This window comes from Clytia hemisphaerica, unplaced genomic scaffold, assembly GCF_902728285.1.
Source record: "Clytia hemisphaerica strain Z4C2 unplaced genomic scaffold, Clytia hemisphaerica genome assembly, whole genome shotgun sequence".
Lineage (NCBI taxonomy): Eukaryota > Metazoa > Cnidaria > Hydrozoa > Leptothecata > Clytiidae > Clytia > Clytia hemisphaerica.
The window spans coordinates 262,864-280,256 of NW_027104018.1; the positions used below are offsets into that span (position 1 = coordinate 262,864).

The following is a 17,393-nucleotide window of genomic DNA, read 5'->3' on the forward strand; positions in this document are numbered from 1 at the left end:
TAAGAGGTAATTAGTTGTAACCATGGTTTATACCACCGAAAATCAAACCAAAATAAAAAAAGAAATTTCTACTGTGGTTTTTGCCGACAATAACAGAAATCTAAAAATATTTCTCACAAAAGAATTAATTATTTTTAGCTTTGATTTTCTTTTTCAAATTAAAATGAACTCTGCCTTATTAAGGTAAGTACGGCTAAGTTCTGAAAAGAAAAAGGAGAAAAAAAGTGTTTTCAAATTCAAATAATTGATTCTAGGAGGCAGAGAGGTGGCTTATTGGCTGAGATATTTTTGTCGATTTTTTTCAAATAAAATAATTTCAGCTGGCATATACAGGGTGTCCCTAATAAAAGTATCGAGTTTGAACATGCGATTGAGTAGAAAGCTTTAAGTGTGTATTCACAAAATTGTATTTTAAGCTCTCCCTCTTTTTTCTTTGTCAGTTATACGTTGTAACTACCTTTTGTAATGAGCCTATGTGATGGAGAACGTTATTATATTTTAGCGATAACACACACAAACTTTTCTACTTAATCGCATGTTCAAACTCGATACTTTTATTAGGGACACCCTGTATGGCTATTCTCAGAGGAAACCTTTTCCTGAGGCTGACATGTCATGCAGACATGTCAAAGTATTTTTTCTCTTCCACTCCAGTTGCATAATTGACTGCATTACTCAATTGATTAAGGGTTTGTTTTCACTCCTACAAAATGTCTTGACGACTGAATAACTACTAAGTACCTTTTACACTGTGATGTGTTGTAAACACTGCCAAGTTTATCATTCAGCTTTTGGAAATCGATCTCTAAGTGACTTTCATTTTATGAATCTATCAATCTTATAAAGTTATTAAAAATCAGTTTGATTAACTGGTCCTGTTTACAATTTTTTCAAATTTTTCTGAAAAATGTCGAAATACTGATTACAAATACTGAAAATAAAACAAATTTTGTGAATTTTAGATTGAAAATATAAAAAGTTTGATACATTGAGTGTGTTTGCAACAAGAAGAGATCTAACTATCAACGATGAGGGCGCCTTCTTATTTCTATTTCTTCACCTTCCTTGCTCATATTCAGGTAGGTTGCATCTTTTACTTTCCCGGGGGGGGGGGTTTCACTTTTACGGTACGACGGTATTGGGCCTTTTTTTCCCGGTAAATCGGTATTACCAGAAAAAAACGACGGGATTACGGTATTTCATTTTCTACCGGTATCGGTATTTAGGTAATTAGGCTTCTTTTATCGACGGTACTACGGTATTTGACCCAAATCTTTGTCGGTATGACGGTATTTAAGACCCCTGAAACCCCCCCCCCCCTTTTACCTTCACTTCTATAATACATCCCCTTATCATAGAATCGGTAGGGAGGAGGATAAAGATAACGGACCAAAACTCCATGGGGATTGATATTCCCATTTCTTTTATGTGGCTGAGGATTTGAATTCAATTGTTTTCGAGCCAGAAAATGTAGTGGGGATGAAAAAAAAAACAGCACAATATTTTGCAGTGAGGGTTTGCTTATCTGATTACTTTCAGCGCGAAAAAAAAATTAGCGTATAATTTTCAACTGGGGACGATATTTTTGCCAATTTTTCCAGTGGGATGGGGTCCCATGAGGTCTGTGAGAAGGGGATGTTAAAATAATATAATAAAATATAATTTTTTCCTTTAAATTAGTTGGACAATAAATTCCGCAAATATTTTTTTTCTGCCGGCATTAATGTGCAGATTGAACCAGATCCTGGCTAAATACAGGTTAATCATTTTCCTGTTCCAGATGAACACGACTTTTTTTTGACAGATTGCAAAATCTGTTGGGAGTAATAATTAGGAATAAGTGGAAAAAGCTCTTTTTGTCGACGGGTCTGCCTCGATACGGGTAGATTTAGGTTTTTCCAGACGACGAGGAGGCCGCTGGCATCCATTAACTGACGGTTTTTTGTTCCAACCATCTGTGGTATTCATAATATGCACCATTGCAATGTCTTCCACTGACCCAACAGCTGATTGGTTGAAAGTAACGTATTGACTGGTTTTATGTCACTTACATCCAATCAGCTATTGGGTCTTTGAAGCGATGTTGAAGAAATTGCAGTGATGCATATCATGAATAGACCAAGTCCAGTTTATATCTATTTCTCTAGCAAAATGCCTGTCTCCGCCCAATTCTTTTTTTTTACCAATAAAAGTGAAATCTCACTTTGTCCCAGGATCAAAATCCGAGTGTATTTTGGGTATTTCCCTCACTTTTTGTCCCATGAAACAAAAAAAGAAACCATGGGATACACACTTTTTTTTGTGTTGGTGAGATAGAACATGTTGCATTGCACCACAAACTTCTCGTGCCCCAAGCCTTGTAAGAAAATCTGCGCCAAACAAAGATATCCCATTCCAATGATTCTCGAGACATTAATCAATTTCGTTGACACTCTTAAACAATCATTTACAATTCTGTTCCAGGTCAATCTTGGTTTGAAATGTCCAAAGAGATCGATGCTACCAAATACATCAGATGGCGGAGTCACATATCGTTTGAAATTACACAAACACACTATTGAGTAGGTTACTGCTCTACACAAGTCAGTAGCGAGTTTATGTATCTGTGTTTATTGAGATGGAGACGGCAAGCCTCTAATTTGTCTAGATCATAACTGACTACGGACGACGGTAAATCAGCACTTTTACTGTCCTCGATTTTAGGACTGCGGGCTATTTCAAATCGTTCTAATCACTCCACCGTCCTCAAAAGTGCAAATATATAAACTCGCTAGGGCTGCGTCCTGTACATTATAAAACACTGAGTAGCTTCTGGGCTATCTTGTACCAAAATCTTTCTTGTTACATAACAAGTCTTTATTCGATTTAATGAACTCTTTAGCAATGCAAGACAGTTTATAAAAGGTTTATAATTTGAATATTTCCACTCATTACCCATTTTACTTTAATGCTAATAGCTCTCTATGTGTACTTGTGTCGTAGTTAGCATCGGCAATAGAAAATACAGTTAACTTTTTATAGTTCGAATTTCTATAATTCGAAGAAAATTTTTGGTGCCTTGAAGATCAAATTAAAGAGACTGTACTTTAAATCCTAATACAATCATGGTTGAAAAATATTGAGAATTCCGGCTATTTTAACGTTTTTCAAGATTTTAAGTTCCGGCGAGAAAGCCGATTTTGGGCTATCTCTTTAATTTAATTGAATATTTCAATTTAGGAGGGGTTGGCAGACTTCCAGGCTATATTCTGAGCCTTATTATACTATTTTTGAACTTTTGGATCCTCAGATCCTAAGGTCGTAAGTCTTAAGTCTAGCGTTAAAACTGAGAATTAAAACTCAAACCTTCGAACCTACTTTAGAGCACTTACAAATCGATTGTGGTTTCAAAACTTCCCGGAGAATTTCTCTTTTTTTCTCAAATAAAATGACCTTGATTGTAGTTCTATTCATGACCTTGTAAACATCTTCAATTTTTCATTAGGTGTAGGCCTTCAGAAGAATGTTGCCCGCGAGAAATGGGTTGTTGCACACCGGAAATTGGTAAAAAAGTATGGTAAGTGATGAAGTGATTTCAGAGCCTTACAATGTTCTTAACTTGTTTTTACAATGTTCTTAACTTGTTTTTAACATTTTTTCCATCCAAGCCTTGTGTTCTTATATAGTAAGTTTTTATAAAAAAGCGTGTAGAGCATTATTTTTTTCTTGTGATAACCATTTGAAATAATACTATGAAAATTGAAAATGTAAAATGTCACATGTTAAAAAATATTGAAAAAATCTGATATTCATATCCTTCCTATTGCTCTTACAACAAAAGTCTCAAGTTTATTCAACTCGAAAACATTCTTTATAAGCCTTGTGGTAATTCCGAACTGTCTCAAAGATTCAAGAAGACCCCCTATCCATTATTTATCCTTTAACTAAGCCAATCCAAGCCCGGCGGAACAAGCATAAAAGATGTGAGGCTGAAGGCTCAAAATGAGATAAATTACGCCAGGAATTTGAGAGAAAATCACATTTGCTCCAAATTGGGAAGGCTGAAGTCCCCCAGTCTCCCCGCTTCCGCCATGCCTGCAATTCTTGCTTGAAATTGATCATTTCCAGAGTTGATACAGGGGTGTAACAAGATCATATTTTTTTTTCATAGGATCGGTGTAGGACTGGGCGTGGCACTTGTTATATGCTTATTTATTGTCTATTGTTATTGGAAAAAAAGAAAAGATAGAAGAAAACGCGTTGGCGATTTACCGAATTCCGAAACGGAAGAAAAACGGAGGAAAAAGAAAAGAACAAAAAAGTGAAAGGCTTTACTTTGGCTACCCCTCAAAACCGTGGATGTGACAGTTGATTTTTATGGGTTTTTATATCAGTTTTTAGTTTTTAAAACTGTGTACATACTTTTTAGAACAATTAAACAATATTTTAACCTTTTGCACAAGTACATTTTTTCCAAGTTCACTAATACCGTATCAATTTAATTTGAGAAAATTAGAGTCTTGTCACATTAGAGTCTACATATAAATCAGATTTTTAGACGGCAAATTTTCAAGCTAGAAAGGCTTTGTTAACGTGAAAAGCACAGGACAAAATCATATATTGACCTGTGCCGACCAATCGAGATTCTATTCAGCGCGCATTCAACGCAGAGAAAAGTAACCATGACGACCATCCAAGATCTTGGATGAAGTTCAAAGTTGATATTTTTATTCCCGTCGTTGAAAACACAACTTAAAAATGTCATCAATGCTTTTTAAAAAGAGTCAGTGATAGAGAATCATAACATAAAGACCTGTCTCTATGTATTATTTTTCCATTGAAGTAACATTACCATAATTAATAGTTTAGTAATTACTGTTATACATTTGGGAATCATGTAAGACTTCTTTTGAAAGAAACTCATTTCAATTACACTTGGAAGTTTCTGGGGAGTTTTTAAATAGTAAACTGCATACTGATACAGTCTGCTAGACATTAATATGGTAATATTTTCTCTTCATCTTTGATTCTTTCTACAGTGATCAGATTGACACATGCGCGATAAAATTTCTATTATTGGTCCTCAGAGGTTGATTATATTCTTTGAAAGCTCAACCTCTGATACTCAGGGTACGGCTTTGTCGGTCTCAATCAGAGGTGAGTACGGTCACACCCTAAAAACCTCCATAAGACTCTAAATTCCAAAGGCAAAAAAAGGAGCTAAAGTCTATTCACGATAAGTGTGCACTCTTTTTTCTTTTACTTATAACTTTTGAAGGAGTTCTTCAATCTTTATAAATTTGGTATCGTTGGAGAGATATTTGTGAGTGAAACAATTTGAAATAAAAAAGTTTTTAAAAAAATTCTAAAAACGAAGATGAAAATGAAGAAGAAAAAAATGAAGATCTTTTAGAGAAGTGCTATAACTATCATTTTCATTGGAGAGATTCTTTGATTTTAGGAGGTCATCACGTGAAGAAATTTCACTACAATATTTATTCAATAGAAAGTTATGATACAAAGTTAACAAGTGATCGACCCCAAAAAACAGCAGAAAACAGCAGAAAACAGCGTTTTTAGACGTCAATCAGCTTATAAATTTGTTTGATATCTTTTGATTGAATGATTATTTTTGAGAAATATTTTCACAGTGATGACGGTCGATAATCAAGGATTCACTCCAGTGAAAATGAAAGTTATAGCACTTCGCTACAAGATCTTCATTTTTTTCTTCTTCATTTTCATCTTCGTTTTTAGAATTTTTTCAAAGAATTTTTTATTTCGAATTGTTTCACTCAGTAATATCTTTCCAACGATACCAAATTTATAAAGATTGAAGAACTCCTTCAAAAGTTATAGGTAAATGAAAAAAGAGTGCACACTTATGGTAAATAGACTTTAATATAATGTCGTTCTTCAATATGTCCTTATAAAAGGGTACAAGCCATATGCCTAAAGCATGAGGATCATAGCGCATAAAATGTTCAATTAGAATGTGACGTTAAGGTAACCATGTTTCTTTAGACTCGTTGTGAGGCTGTCACCATGGAGATCTTTTCAGAGGCATTCATTCAATCATTCCTTATGATTTTACTAATTTATTTTTAAACAGTTACTAAATTTAGCGAAAAAACCACAAAAGCTTTTGAATTATAAATATAATTTTGCAGAAATAATCCAAATTCAACAATTTCTTCGCGATTTCCTTATTCACTGACGTATATTCCCAAAGCAACGAAACGAAATAGCGTTACGAAGAAATTGCCAGCAGGTATATTTATGAAAAAATTCAGATTCGCGGTAATGATATTGAAAGAACCAATCAAATGTTTAGACGCATTTCTCCTTTATAACTGCTAAACCTGTCTAAAGAATCACTGCATGAAAAGTCGTCTTCTCTAATGCAAGATATATGACGAAAAGTTAACTTTTCTCTCTATTTTCTTGTTTTGAAATCTTTGAATTTTCTTTTGTGCGAAAACAAGTAACAGTGAATCTTCACTGATTCTCGAGAAGCTTAAATTTTCTAAATATCGAAAAAGTTAACTTTTCTTTGTACAAAAAGATTGGTTTTTTAGCTACGAAAAGTACCACTTTTCTCCGAAGTGATAATATAAGATTTTCTCCACGCACTGAAGATTCACTGTTACTTATTTTCTTGTCCATGGAAAAGTTAAACTTAAAATTGAGAAAAGACGAACCTTTTTTGTAAAAGAAATTACAGAATTTTTTTAATGAAAGGAGAGATTTACAATTCAACGCAACGAAAATATGCAGATTTCTAAACAAGAAATAACCAAAAAATCTTTATTTGGAATGTTTAGGAAAAGAAAATACCTTGAATCCTTCTCATTTCACAAAGATGTTTAGAAAATGTCTAACATTAAAACATTGAAACAGGTTAGCGAAAGTATTTGATTCTTTACGAGGTTTTCTTCCACATATTACTGCAATTTTATTGAAATTAGACCGGGGTAAAATTCTAAAGATATTTGAATTTTAATATTCTTGGATGGTTTTCTTCTTTAAAATAAATTTGATATTGAATAAAATTATATTAATATATGTGTACACATAATTCAGTGAACAGTTAAAATGTAAAGTATACCCTATCTTACATAAAATGATTGATAAATTATAATACATAATTTTTTAAAAGATGAAAAAACTTGATGGGAAGAATGGAGGGGGTATTGAAAAAAGAGTTAAAAAATATAGGGCTTCGGACTAATTCTGACAAAATTTGACACTGCTAAGCACTATTCGAATTAATAATTCGGTTGCGGTTCAAAAACTTGTATTTGTGTGAAAAATCAGTATCTAACAAAAAAGGGCAAACATTGCTGTATAATTTTTAATAATCTTAAAATACCCTGTTCTGTTGTGTATATCGTGTCTCTTTTCCCGATTGCTCTCCGCGTTCTTCCGTTCAAAAGAACTATAATCCCCCTCATTGAAGATGTTTCATAGGTTTTGTTCGTGAACAATCACTTCGTTTTCTTAACAATATCTTTGTCTTCTGGATGAGACACGGTGTTCATTTTGTGATAACTTTTCTCCACACGTTGTTAACATTGATCTTCTCCGAGCTCCCAATACACCTTTCCCGAATTGTTATTTAGGCTTTTTGACTTTTTTGTTTTAATGTTTGAATGTTTCTATTTAGTTTCATAAAATTGTATGTTGCAAAACTAAACAAATAAAAAAAGAATTATGAAAAAAGCACTTCCGGTTCTTGAGTTATTTTGATTTGAAATTTCTTTATAAACAATAGAATTACATGGAAACGAGGCCGGGCTGTATGTTTTAGTTTTTATAAGGGATTTCACCTTGAACAAAAACAGTCATAAAAATTGATAGAAAAAAGCTTTTGAGCTCAAATTTTCAGCATGCACTTGTCTTTATAGGAGGAATACAAATATATAGTTTTCAATATGGTTTGAAGACCTTCGAAAAAAACCAAACAATTCGGGAAAGGTGTATACGTTTTCCGAATTTCTGTCGAGATAAAATAATAACATTATACTTTACTTAAACATAATTATTAAAAAGCTTGCCTCTTTATTTATACAGTATCGAAAATAATCTGTGTAAAAATCCAAAATTACTTAAAGATTGCAAAAAACCAATAGCGAGAAAGAAATTACTTTTTTAAGCAGGTTTTCCCGAAACTTGACAAATAAAAACTTACATGATCATTGCATCATTGAAAAATATTTTTTCCTTCTTCTCCTTGTTTTACACACTTTGACATAGAGTTCGTATGAAAGCTTGTTTCAAGATTTCGTGACAAGTCATCATTCTTTCTTTCCCCTTTTAATTTCTGCCAATTAAAATGTTTTTGTCAACATGTTTCTCTAATAGTCTTAATTGGACTGAGATTTAAAACGTAGTGATTTCTCTCCAATTATAAATGTGCTAACACAGGGTCCCATAGGGAATGGTGTTGTTTAATTCATAGTTAATTGTGATTTTCTTAGATGAAACCGCCGAACAATATTTTCATCCCCTTTGAAATATCAACAAGAAGGCGAAAGTATAAATCGGTCTCTCTTCTTCCGTTAAATTAACTAATTCGAGTTTAATTTTAACAAGACGACTAAAAGTCGAAAATTTCGCCTTATAATAGCGCAATGTATGCTAAAATCTTGATACTAAAAAAAAGATGCGAATTCGAAAAAAAAGGTTTGGGTCGAGCCATAAAAGGATTTTGAATCATCCAGAATCATTGATCATACATGGGCGAGGTTTTAACTTTGTAAGCATCGATTAACCAAGTTTGCTTTACACCAAGAGTTATTGTTTTGATTCATATAAATTTGATGCTTATAAGAAAAATAAATATCCAAATTTTGTGAAGTAACACCACACCACACGGGGGTGTTTAACTAGGCATTTTCCGGGTTGGTCTAAAAAGCAGGGTAGCCAATGGGGTAGCCAATTGGGCTAGGTTTTGGGGTACCTCTTTTTGCCTAAACTTTTGAAATCTGAAACCTGTTTTCATGTGGAAATACTATTACAACATCTTGTTAATGATTCCATGTAATAAAATTTAAGATTCCTTTCGAACTTCAGCCACAATAGCCTTTTTTCCAAAGGTACTGAACTTTGTTACTTCTCAAGAGACCTGGCGCCATTTTGTCTTCCTTCTTGGCTTTGTTTGGAAATTTACAGACCCGAATAAAAAATATATACAAACAGTTTTTAATATTTTAGATTTAGATTTTATTTATGTTTTTATATAGTAGGGGGAATTTTGTTCGATTTTTTGGAATTGCTAAAATGTTTTGTCAGAAGCACTTGTTATACATTTTTGGAAAGCTAAGGGGTAGGGGAATCGAAATTACAATCCGTTTTCTCGAGCTAAAGTTTTCATTAACTTTTAACCCTATGATTTTTGCCTGAGACCGTCATATTTGTCTGAAAATCACACCAAAGTGTCCGAAGAAAAATTGGAAACATCGTAATTTCGATTCCCTTACCCCTTAGCTTTCCAAAAATGTATAACAAGTGCTTTGATCAAAACATTCGAGCGATTTTACAAAATGCACTCTACAAAAACTTTAAATATGGCATCTTATAACAGGTACAAAAAGTCTTTCGAAATAGCTCTATTATAATGAAGCTCTATTTCTTACTCCTCGTGCATTAACACGTGGTAATTTATATCTTTGTTTATCTTTGGAATCATACATGATCAATCTAATTATCAATAAGATTCATGCTCCCTGGTCAGTAAAATGTGGTTCTATGCATTCATTTTCGGTATTTCTATTCTGGTCTGTAAAGTATTTAGGTACCCCACAACCTAGCCCAATTGGCTACCCGAATTGCTGGCTACCCTGCTTTTTAGACCAACCCGCATTTTCCAAAGAAAAAATAATCTTTCCAATTAAAAAGTCACTATTTTTCTCTTATAAAGTTGAAAATATAATACTTTTGCAAAATCGGCTACAAAAAGATAAGATGCTCGTCACTTTTATCTCGAGGTAGAAATTTTAATGTTCCTTAAATTCGAAATTAGTACCTTTTATTTTTCCAAGGTTTTTGTATTTTCGATAAATTTCGCACGGAAATTTGATATCTTCATGGAATATCTTTTCGTTTAAATTTCAAGAAGAAAGCTTTATATTTTCTTAGAATACAAAAGAAGAAAAGACGGCCAATCTAGAAACATGAATTTTTTACATTTTACTAAAAAATGACGAAAGGAATTATAATCTTATTGAAGTAAGAAATATCCGAAGACTGTCTTTCCTTCAAAACTTGAAGAAAAATGATCTTTTCTGAAAAGTGTAAGGGAAAATCAATCTGTTCGAAATCGTACGCTCGAAGATATTAAGTTTTTCTGAACACGAACTCGGAAAGATGAAAACTTTATATTTTCTTAGGATACAAAAAAAGAAAAGACTGCCAATCTAAAAAACATGAATTTTTTACATTTTACTAAAAAATGACGAAAGGAATTATAATCTTTTCGAAGTAAGAAATACCTGAAGACAGTCTTTCCTTCAGAACTTTAAGAAAAATAATCTTTTCTTAAAACTGTAAGGAAAATTCAATCTTTTCGAAATTGTACGCACGAAAATATTAAGTTTTTCAGAACAAGAAATCGGAAAGACGTATATTTCATGCAAAGCTTTTTGAATTTCTAAAATATTTGTTCGGATACTTTCTTCAATCTGTCTCATCATAAATTTATAAAAATCAATATGCAATTCATAGGTTTTTAAATTATTCAGTAATATATTCAAAGCTTGGGATTAGGGATTGAAAAAGTTCCCATGACATACTACCCGCTTAAATGAAGAGTTTTCTACGTAAACAACTCTCTCCCCCTCGGGTATCTTATACTTCAAGATAGCATTAAAACGAATTTTTAATAACTCATTTTTACTAATTTATGACGAAGGAGAGCTTTTTCGTGACTGGAGATTTTGAAAAATTTAATGAATATAAAATCGATTTATTAATAGAAACAATTTTTTTTCTCGTAAAATTAAATTAATTTTAAAAGGAGACGAATATTTTCATAAAGTTATACCTCTTTTACTATATTTTTGTCAAAGAACTGAATACTTTGCCGGAGAAAGAAGTATCTTTCTCGGGCAATATGGAAATTAGAATTTTCATTTTGTGGATGTGAAAATTCTTTTTTGATTCCACTTCTTTGTAAATTCAATTTTTTCTTGGGCTTTCTGATAGCGATGCAGGGATGTTTTCTTGTCTTGGTTTTGTTGGTCAAATTACAACTTAGCCAGGTAAAATTTCTTTAAATACCCATAGCAAAATTAGCCTGAAATCACTCTATGGCGGGAAACAGAGATTCATTTGACTCTGCTGATTTCAACTTTTATTATTCCAATTTTCTTACAATTCAAAGTAAGTCTCTGTCAAAGTAGAAAACCTCATTACATTACAGCTATAACTGGATTCAAAAATGAAAATAGCGAGAATAAACTATGCGAGAATAAACTACGCATATACATTTATTTAACTAATATTTGAGACTTCCTCCCTTCTCCGTAGACTGAATATGTTGTTAATATATTTCTGGGTATTTTAGCGTTTTACAGAATTTAAAGTTTGAGTGAAAAATTTCAGGCTTTCTACTTTATCTATTCGGACATCTCGATTTGGGAGTGGTAAAACGGCTTTCAGGCTATATTCTCAGCCATATGTCTTAAGTCTCAGGTCAAAACTCTACTTTCCAATCCTTAAGGCACTTAGAAATTACTTGCGGTCTTTGAAAATTTGCAGGGAAACTCTTTTTGTGACGAATATTATGACCATAATTGTACCACACTCACTGAAATTCCGTTTTTTCTTCTTTAGGATTTCATTTCCTGCAGTGTTGAATGTCATGATGATGAAAGAGATATCTTGTACTCGTAAGTTGAAAGTTTGCCTAAAATGACGTCCATTTAATACCGTTTTATGAACGTTAAAATTACTCTACACGCCAGCTTTGAAAAACATATCTCTTCTATCCATTCACGCTAAGAATTCTAAGGACTAACTTTGAAAATATATACCTTGATTAATCGATTTTGCGAACTCTAAAAGCCATTGTTTGCCTCATTTTGAAAAGCATGATACGGTTATATTAATGGGAGTATTTCCTAGCAAGGGTATTCTATCTCTCAAAAATCTTATAAGAATACAGTAGCATGATCAGTTCACAGAAATCAAAGCCTACTTGGGAAGTTTTTCTGCAAAGAAGATGAATCAGTATGTTTTCTCGTTTTGGATAAAAACTGAGATGTTAAAAATCAAAGGGTGACCAGAGGCGCCTCTTGTTATTTGGTGCCCCACGAAATATTGGTCGCAACTTGGGGGAGAACAGTTGGCCCCTGTGACGTCACTAGTAGAAAAGGTTTTTTGAGCAACGCACAGACCTCCAGTTAGCTTGGAAAATATTATTGATTTTATAGATGTAAAGATCATCAATTTTGTTGTAATGGATATTGTTGTGATGAATTGTATGCTGTTTGGTATATCTGGTAAGAAATATTTTCAAAGTATTTATCACAACACTCCTGTCTGACAGCCCCGTTGGATGGGGATAAAATTTCCTATTGAGATCCCAATAGGGAGGTTAAAAAACGCAATGGGTTTGGAGTGCAATCTTTAAACATTGAATTTATATGGGGATGATGAAATGAAATTCAATTTCCCAGTACCCTTACGGAAACTAAATGCTCGTATTCCATTGAAAACGAATATAGAATGCATTAAAATAGAATAAAATTCTAGGTTCAAAACTTTGATGAATTTCTAATTCATTGGGTATCAAAATGTATTTAAATTCTAGACTTTAAATTACATATAAATGTATAATAAAAGATTACGTTGAACTTGAGCAAAGAAAATACAATTCAAATGTAGTTTCAATTAAATTCCATTTTCCATTCAACTTTTTTAAACGTAGTAAAATTTATTTTTAATGTGAACCACGGATTCACTAAAATAAATGCATGCAATTCACATGCTCTCACAAATAAAATGCATTTTTTATTCCATTTTTTAAACGCATTGAAACTAAATTTTTCGATATGCTGATGAATTGACAAAAAAAATGCAGTTCAAATATTTTTAAAAATAAAATGCACTTTCCATTCGATTTTTTAAACGCATTGAAACTAAATTTTTCGATATTGTCTAATTCGATAAGTAAAATGCAGTTCAAATAGTTTTACAAATAAAATGCACTTTCCATTCGATATTTAAACGTATTGAAACTAAATTTTTCGATATGGTCAAGAATTCGGTAAAATAAAATGCAGTTCAAATAGTTTTACAAATAAAATGCACTTTCCATTCCATGCTGTTTTAATTTTTTTTGCTGAAATTCATTTTTTTCTAATTTTTTAAAATAAAAAAATAAGTAAAAAGATAAATTAGTAAAGATTAATACCAGAGTAAATAGTCACGAGACTAAATGCAACCTAATATATTTTAAGTAAAACCAGTCTATTCGGTATTCAGAAAAGAGATAGAATGATTAATGGTACAGGGATTACCAAAAATTTCCATTTTCACCTATTTGAATCATTGCAGAATGGAGATTTTTCGCAAGCTTTCAAATAAAATGTTACCAAAATTCTTTAAACTTAATTGAAATCCCATGTTCTTTCTTTCAGTGTAACATTCTATTTCAAGCTAACCTTTTCCGTGGTGAAGTGAAAGACCCAGCGTTTTTGTAATCTTAAAGCCATATTTACCACAAAAGAATGCGGCTATCGCGAAATCGCACCCTTACAATGAAGATCGTAATCGTCAAAAGTAAGGCACGCTGATGACAGTACAGTATTTCGCCATCGATTTTAAATCTTTAATCCATGTTTATCATGTTTTGTTAAATCTCCTCCTTGATTAACTCTCTCGCAGCTGTTCACAAGCTAGAGGAAACAGCCCCTAGAAACAGACTCGGTGGGACCTCTCCTCACTGGAAAAAGCCGCCAAAAAATGGTCCCGGTGATAAAAAATACCCTGAAATTTCATCCCCATTGAAAAGCTACAAGAGCTCTCATTGCCGCTCGGAAAAAAAAACACTGAGACACTGAGGCCATCCTCACTGGATTTTTGAGCTGTAAACATTAGAATTTGAAATCCCCACTCATTTAAAAACAAGCGGTTTTCCACTCCCATTGGCATAGCTCATTTTATCTTCATTGGCATAGCTCATTTTATCTTCACTGGCTAAATAACTTTAACAGGGTCACTGAGACAGGGGTGTCAGGAAATGGATCTGAAAATAATATATAATGTTATATGTCATTGAATATGCTATTTTTCATGAGTTAAAAATTACAGTTCATTATGGTAGGTTTCAAAATTAAATGATGTCAGAAAATAGACAAGTACTTACTTTTCAGGAGTTCTGTCTTTTTGAGAGCACGACCAGTGCACGAGTTTTAAAAAAATCAAATACAGCTTTTTGTGCACAATGCAGGGCGGGTCGGGAAATCATTTAAAAATTTGAAATTTTAGTGACCCAGCCGCCCTCACCATTAATAACGAAACTTTTTTTCTCTGAACCAGATAAACTTTCGATAATTTTTTTATCAGACAAAAAGTGAATATTTGTCTAACAACAAATACTTTGAATATTCGAAAAAACTTGGAAAAACGAGCGCGTAGCAGCCATTTTAGAAGCTCTACGCGCAAGATAACAGAATATGTTAGCTTTTAGTTGCAAGTTGCGCATGATCCTGAAGTAGGATGAATTCTTCCGCAAATTATGAACAAAAGTTTTTGATGTTATTATTATCACATATCATAGTATTTCACAATAATGGCGCAACTTTTTTTCTGATTCTAATCATAAGTTTTTTGTCTGACAAAAAAAATGAAAATCTAGGGTCTAATTTTCTGTCTTACTTGTAAAAATGAGACTAGCACAGTATTTCCATGGATTTGTAAGTTGAGTTAGTTCACAATAATAAGGACAGAAATTTTGTTTTTATCAGAAAGAAAATATCGTTTTTGATGTTTGATTTATTCTTCAATGCAGAAAAAAGTTAATCAAAATTGTAAAAATTTGTGACAATTTTTTTACGTTCAAAATTCTTAGATACGTTTAAAATACATTTATTTTTTTCGAATAATTTGGGTAAATTGCTCTGCTCCATTGATAATTGTAGCAAATTAGTTAGCTAAATTGTTTTGTGTATTGGCGGTTTAGTTTGATAAAATTACGAGCAATTAGAACACAAAAGATTTGAGAAAATTGATGTTTAAAAGTTTTTTAAAATTTTAACAAGCCAAGTTGTCAGTTGTGTCAGTCACATGTCCGTCAGGCCATGAACTATGTTTAGAAATGATGTTAAGGAAGAGTCTCTTCTTGGCTTAAATTTAACAAATCCAATGTTATTTCCAAAATTTATCTATTAATATTTATTTTCTTTCTAACTTTCAGGTAAAACCATAATATACCGACGGAATACTGACACACAATTGAAGGATGATTAAAATCACGATACCAAACAAAAAACGAAGACGCCAACTCATTTTTCAGTTTTTTAATTTTTAATCTTTTATTAGAATTTTCTTTGTAAATTTCAACTTTAACTTCTGTTTATTCTACTAAATAAACAATTCCATTTGCAACTCAAACGATTAGACTTGTATCCTGTATCTCAAAACGCAGTTAATCTGAGTGAATATTAGCCAATAACCCATCGAATACAGCTCAACAATGTATACCCCTTAAAAAGCATCGATAAACCTCGGAAAATAATCAGAAAATGCCCCGATAAAATCCCTATAAGGACCCGAATACTGGTAGTGGTATTCTTACAAAGAAAAGAAAAATAATGCATTACAAATTCTCAATTCTTATGAAAAATCTTTCCTATAAGAAATATTTCGGATATTGAAAAGGCATTTCAAATTTGGATTTTCAATTCATTTGAAATCTTGTCCGCTATTTAAAGTGCATTTTAATTTTGACGCCGTTCATTAAAAATATATTTATAATTTTCCTCAATTCTCTTTTTCATGTTAAAAATGTATTTGTAATTGTGAAGTATCAAAAAATTATAAAATTGTTCAAAAAAGTAAATGCATTTTAAATGAAATCCTAATGAATTATATATCCTACTTTTTCAAATGTTATTTCAATGCAATTAAAGTGCATACTGTATGCTATTCCATAATGCATTTTATTTGCAAAGTTTTTACTCTAGCAATGCGATTTAAATTCGTTTAACATTTTTGTCCAGGTCCAGGTTTCACTACATTTAAATTGCAATTAAACTCAAATTTCAATGAAAAATTCGATGCATTTAAAACGCGTGGAAGTTCCGTAAGGGTAGAGCTGAAATTTCATGGTATTTTCCCACCGGGGACGAAAGTCTTGCAAAATTTTGCAATGGGGCTGGCGTCCTAGCGGGTCTGTGACACAGGGGTGTATCACAATAAAGTGCATAGAAAGATTGATGAATATTATAGACTTATGTTTCCGCGGCTTTCTTATACTATGGTTTCAGGGAGAGGGCTAGAAGCTATTATCAAGTTAGAAACCTCAGGGCAATATTGAGTCCGTCCTTTTTTCCCTCAATAACTTTTCAGCGTATCAGTTTTTAAACGATCCCAAGTGGCCAACAATGATTTATGGGTCATTTTTGCAAATACAGATGGGAAATTACTTTAAAAGTACCAATGACCTAAATTCATGATTTCTTCCTTTTTAGGGTGTTATTTTTTGGATTAATACTATTGTGTTGTGTTGCTGCTGTCATTATACGTAAGAAAAAAGCGCGTAAGAATAGGGTGACACATAGCATGTTTTTGGAACGGATACGGGAGCGCATCGAGCGCCAAATGTTGGAGGAATCAAATGTTTCTTCTGTTAATAATACGAGTGGAAATTTCTTAGATGAACCACATATGATGTTCAATTCATCCAATCAGAGTGTTGGGATTGGAGGCATGGGGCGAACCGATGGTATGATAACACCAGTTGGGCGGTCGCCCGCCAACCTATTCTTAGCTAGGGCACCACCGCCATATAGATCAACACTTGAACTAGATAACCCACATGGATCTAGGGATGAGGCACCGCCTAGTTATGATTCCATTTTCGCAAACGAGAACTCGCAAAATAATAATCAAATTGCCTCAAGTAATGGAAATAATAATAATCAGACTAATGAAAATTAAGATGATAAATTTTCTGGATTATTATTAAATCGTACGGAAGCAAAAATTTGGCTCAATAAATTATTTTATTGTGTCGCTTTTGATGGATTCAGAAACAAATACCAGGATATGGTATAGTTTTTGGGCTTTGCTTGTGGACATTTTTCTACTATTTTGATACTAAATTTGTCAAAATCATGTTTAAAATTTTATTGTGATTATCAAAAAATATAACTTTTAACTATAAAAATAATTATAATCTATTATAT

The 17,393-nt window shown here is 32.4% G+C and overlaps 2 protein-coding genes across 2 annotated transcripts; both read left to right on the top strand.

Annotated features, from left to right (window-relative positions):
• Positions 1 to 951: 951 nt before the first annotated feature.
• On the top strand, positions 952 to 4,352 carry LOC136811402 (uncharacterized). Its single transcript, XM_067068005.1, has 4 exons — positions 952 to 1,079; positions 2,464 to 2,561; positions 3,485 to 3,556; positions 4,151 to 4,352. Exons 1-4 carry the CDS (start codon positions 1,029 to 1,031, stop codon positions 4,302 to 4,304), a joined length of 375 nt encoding a protein of 124 aa, XP_066924106.1. The 5' UTR covers positions 952 to 1,028; the 3' UTR covers positions 4,305 to 4,352.
• A 6,609-nt stretch (positions 4,353 to 10,961) lies between these two features.
• Positions 10,962 to 17,377, top strand: LOC136811388 (uncharacterized). Its single transcript, XM_067067990.1, has 4 exons — positions 10,962 to 11,240; positions 11,815 to 11,870; positions 12,414 to 12,482; positions 16,677 to 17,377. Exons 1-4 carry the CDS (start codon positions 11,187 to 11,189, stop codon positions 17,143 to 17,145), a joined length of 648 nt encoding a protein of 215 aa, XP_066924091.1. The 5' UTR covers positions 10,962 to 11,186; the 3' UTR covers positions 17,146 to 17,377.
• Positions 17,378 to 17,393: the final 16 nt, after the last annotated feature.

Excerpts from the sequence above, each read along its gene's own strand:
- LOC136811388 (XM_067067990.1), top strand. The coding sequence starts at position 11,187 with ATGCAGGGATGTTTTCTTGTCTTGGTTTTGTTGGTCAAATTACAACTT. Across the intron at positions 11,241-11,814 it reads TCAAATTACAACTTAGCCAG|GATTTCATTTCCTGCAGTGT; the intron begins GTAAAATTTCTT and ends TTTCTTCTTTAG. Across the intron at positions 11,871-12,413 it reads GAAAGAGATATCTTGTACTC|ATGTAAAGATCATCAATTTT; the intron begins GTAAGTTGAAAG and ends TTGATTTTATAG.
- LOC136811402 (XM_067068005.1), top strand. The coding sequence starts at position 1,029 with ATGAGGGCGCCTTCTTATTTCTATTTCTTCACCTTCCTTGCTCATATT. Across the intron at positions 1,080-2,463 it reads CCTTCCTTGCTCATATTCAG|GTCAATCTTGGTTTGAAATG; the intron begins GTAGGTTGCATC and ends ATTCTGTTCCAG. Across the intron at positions 2,562-3,484 it reads TTACACAAACACACTATTGA|GTGTAGGCCTTCAGAAGAAT; the intron begins GTAGGTTACTGC and ends ATTTTTCATTAG.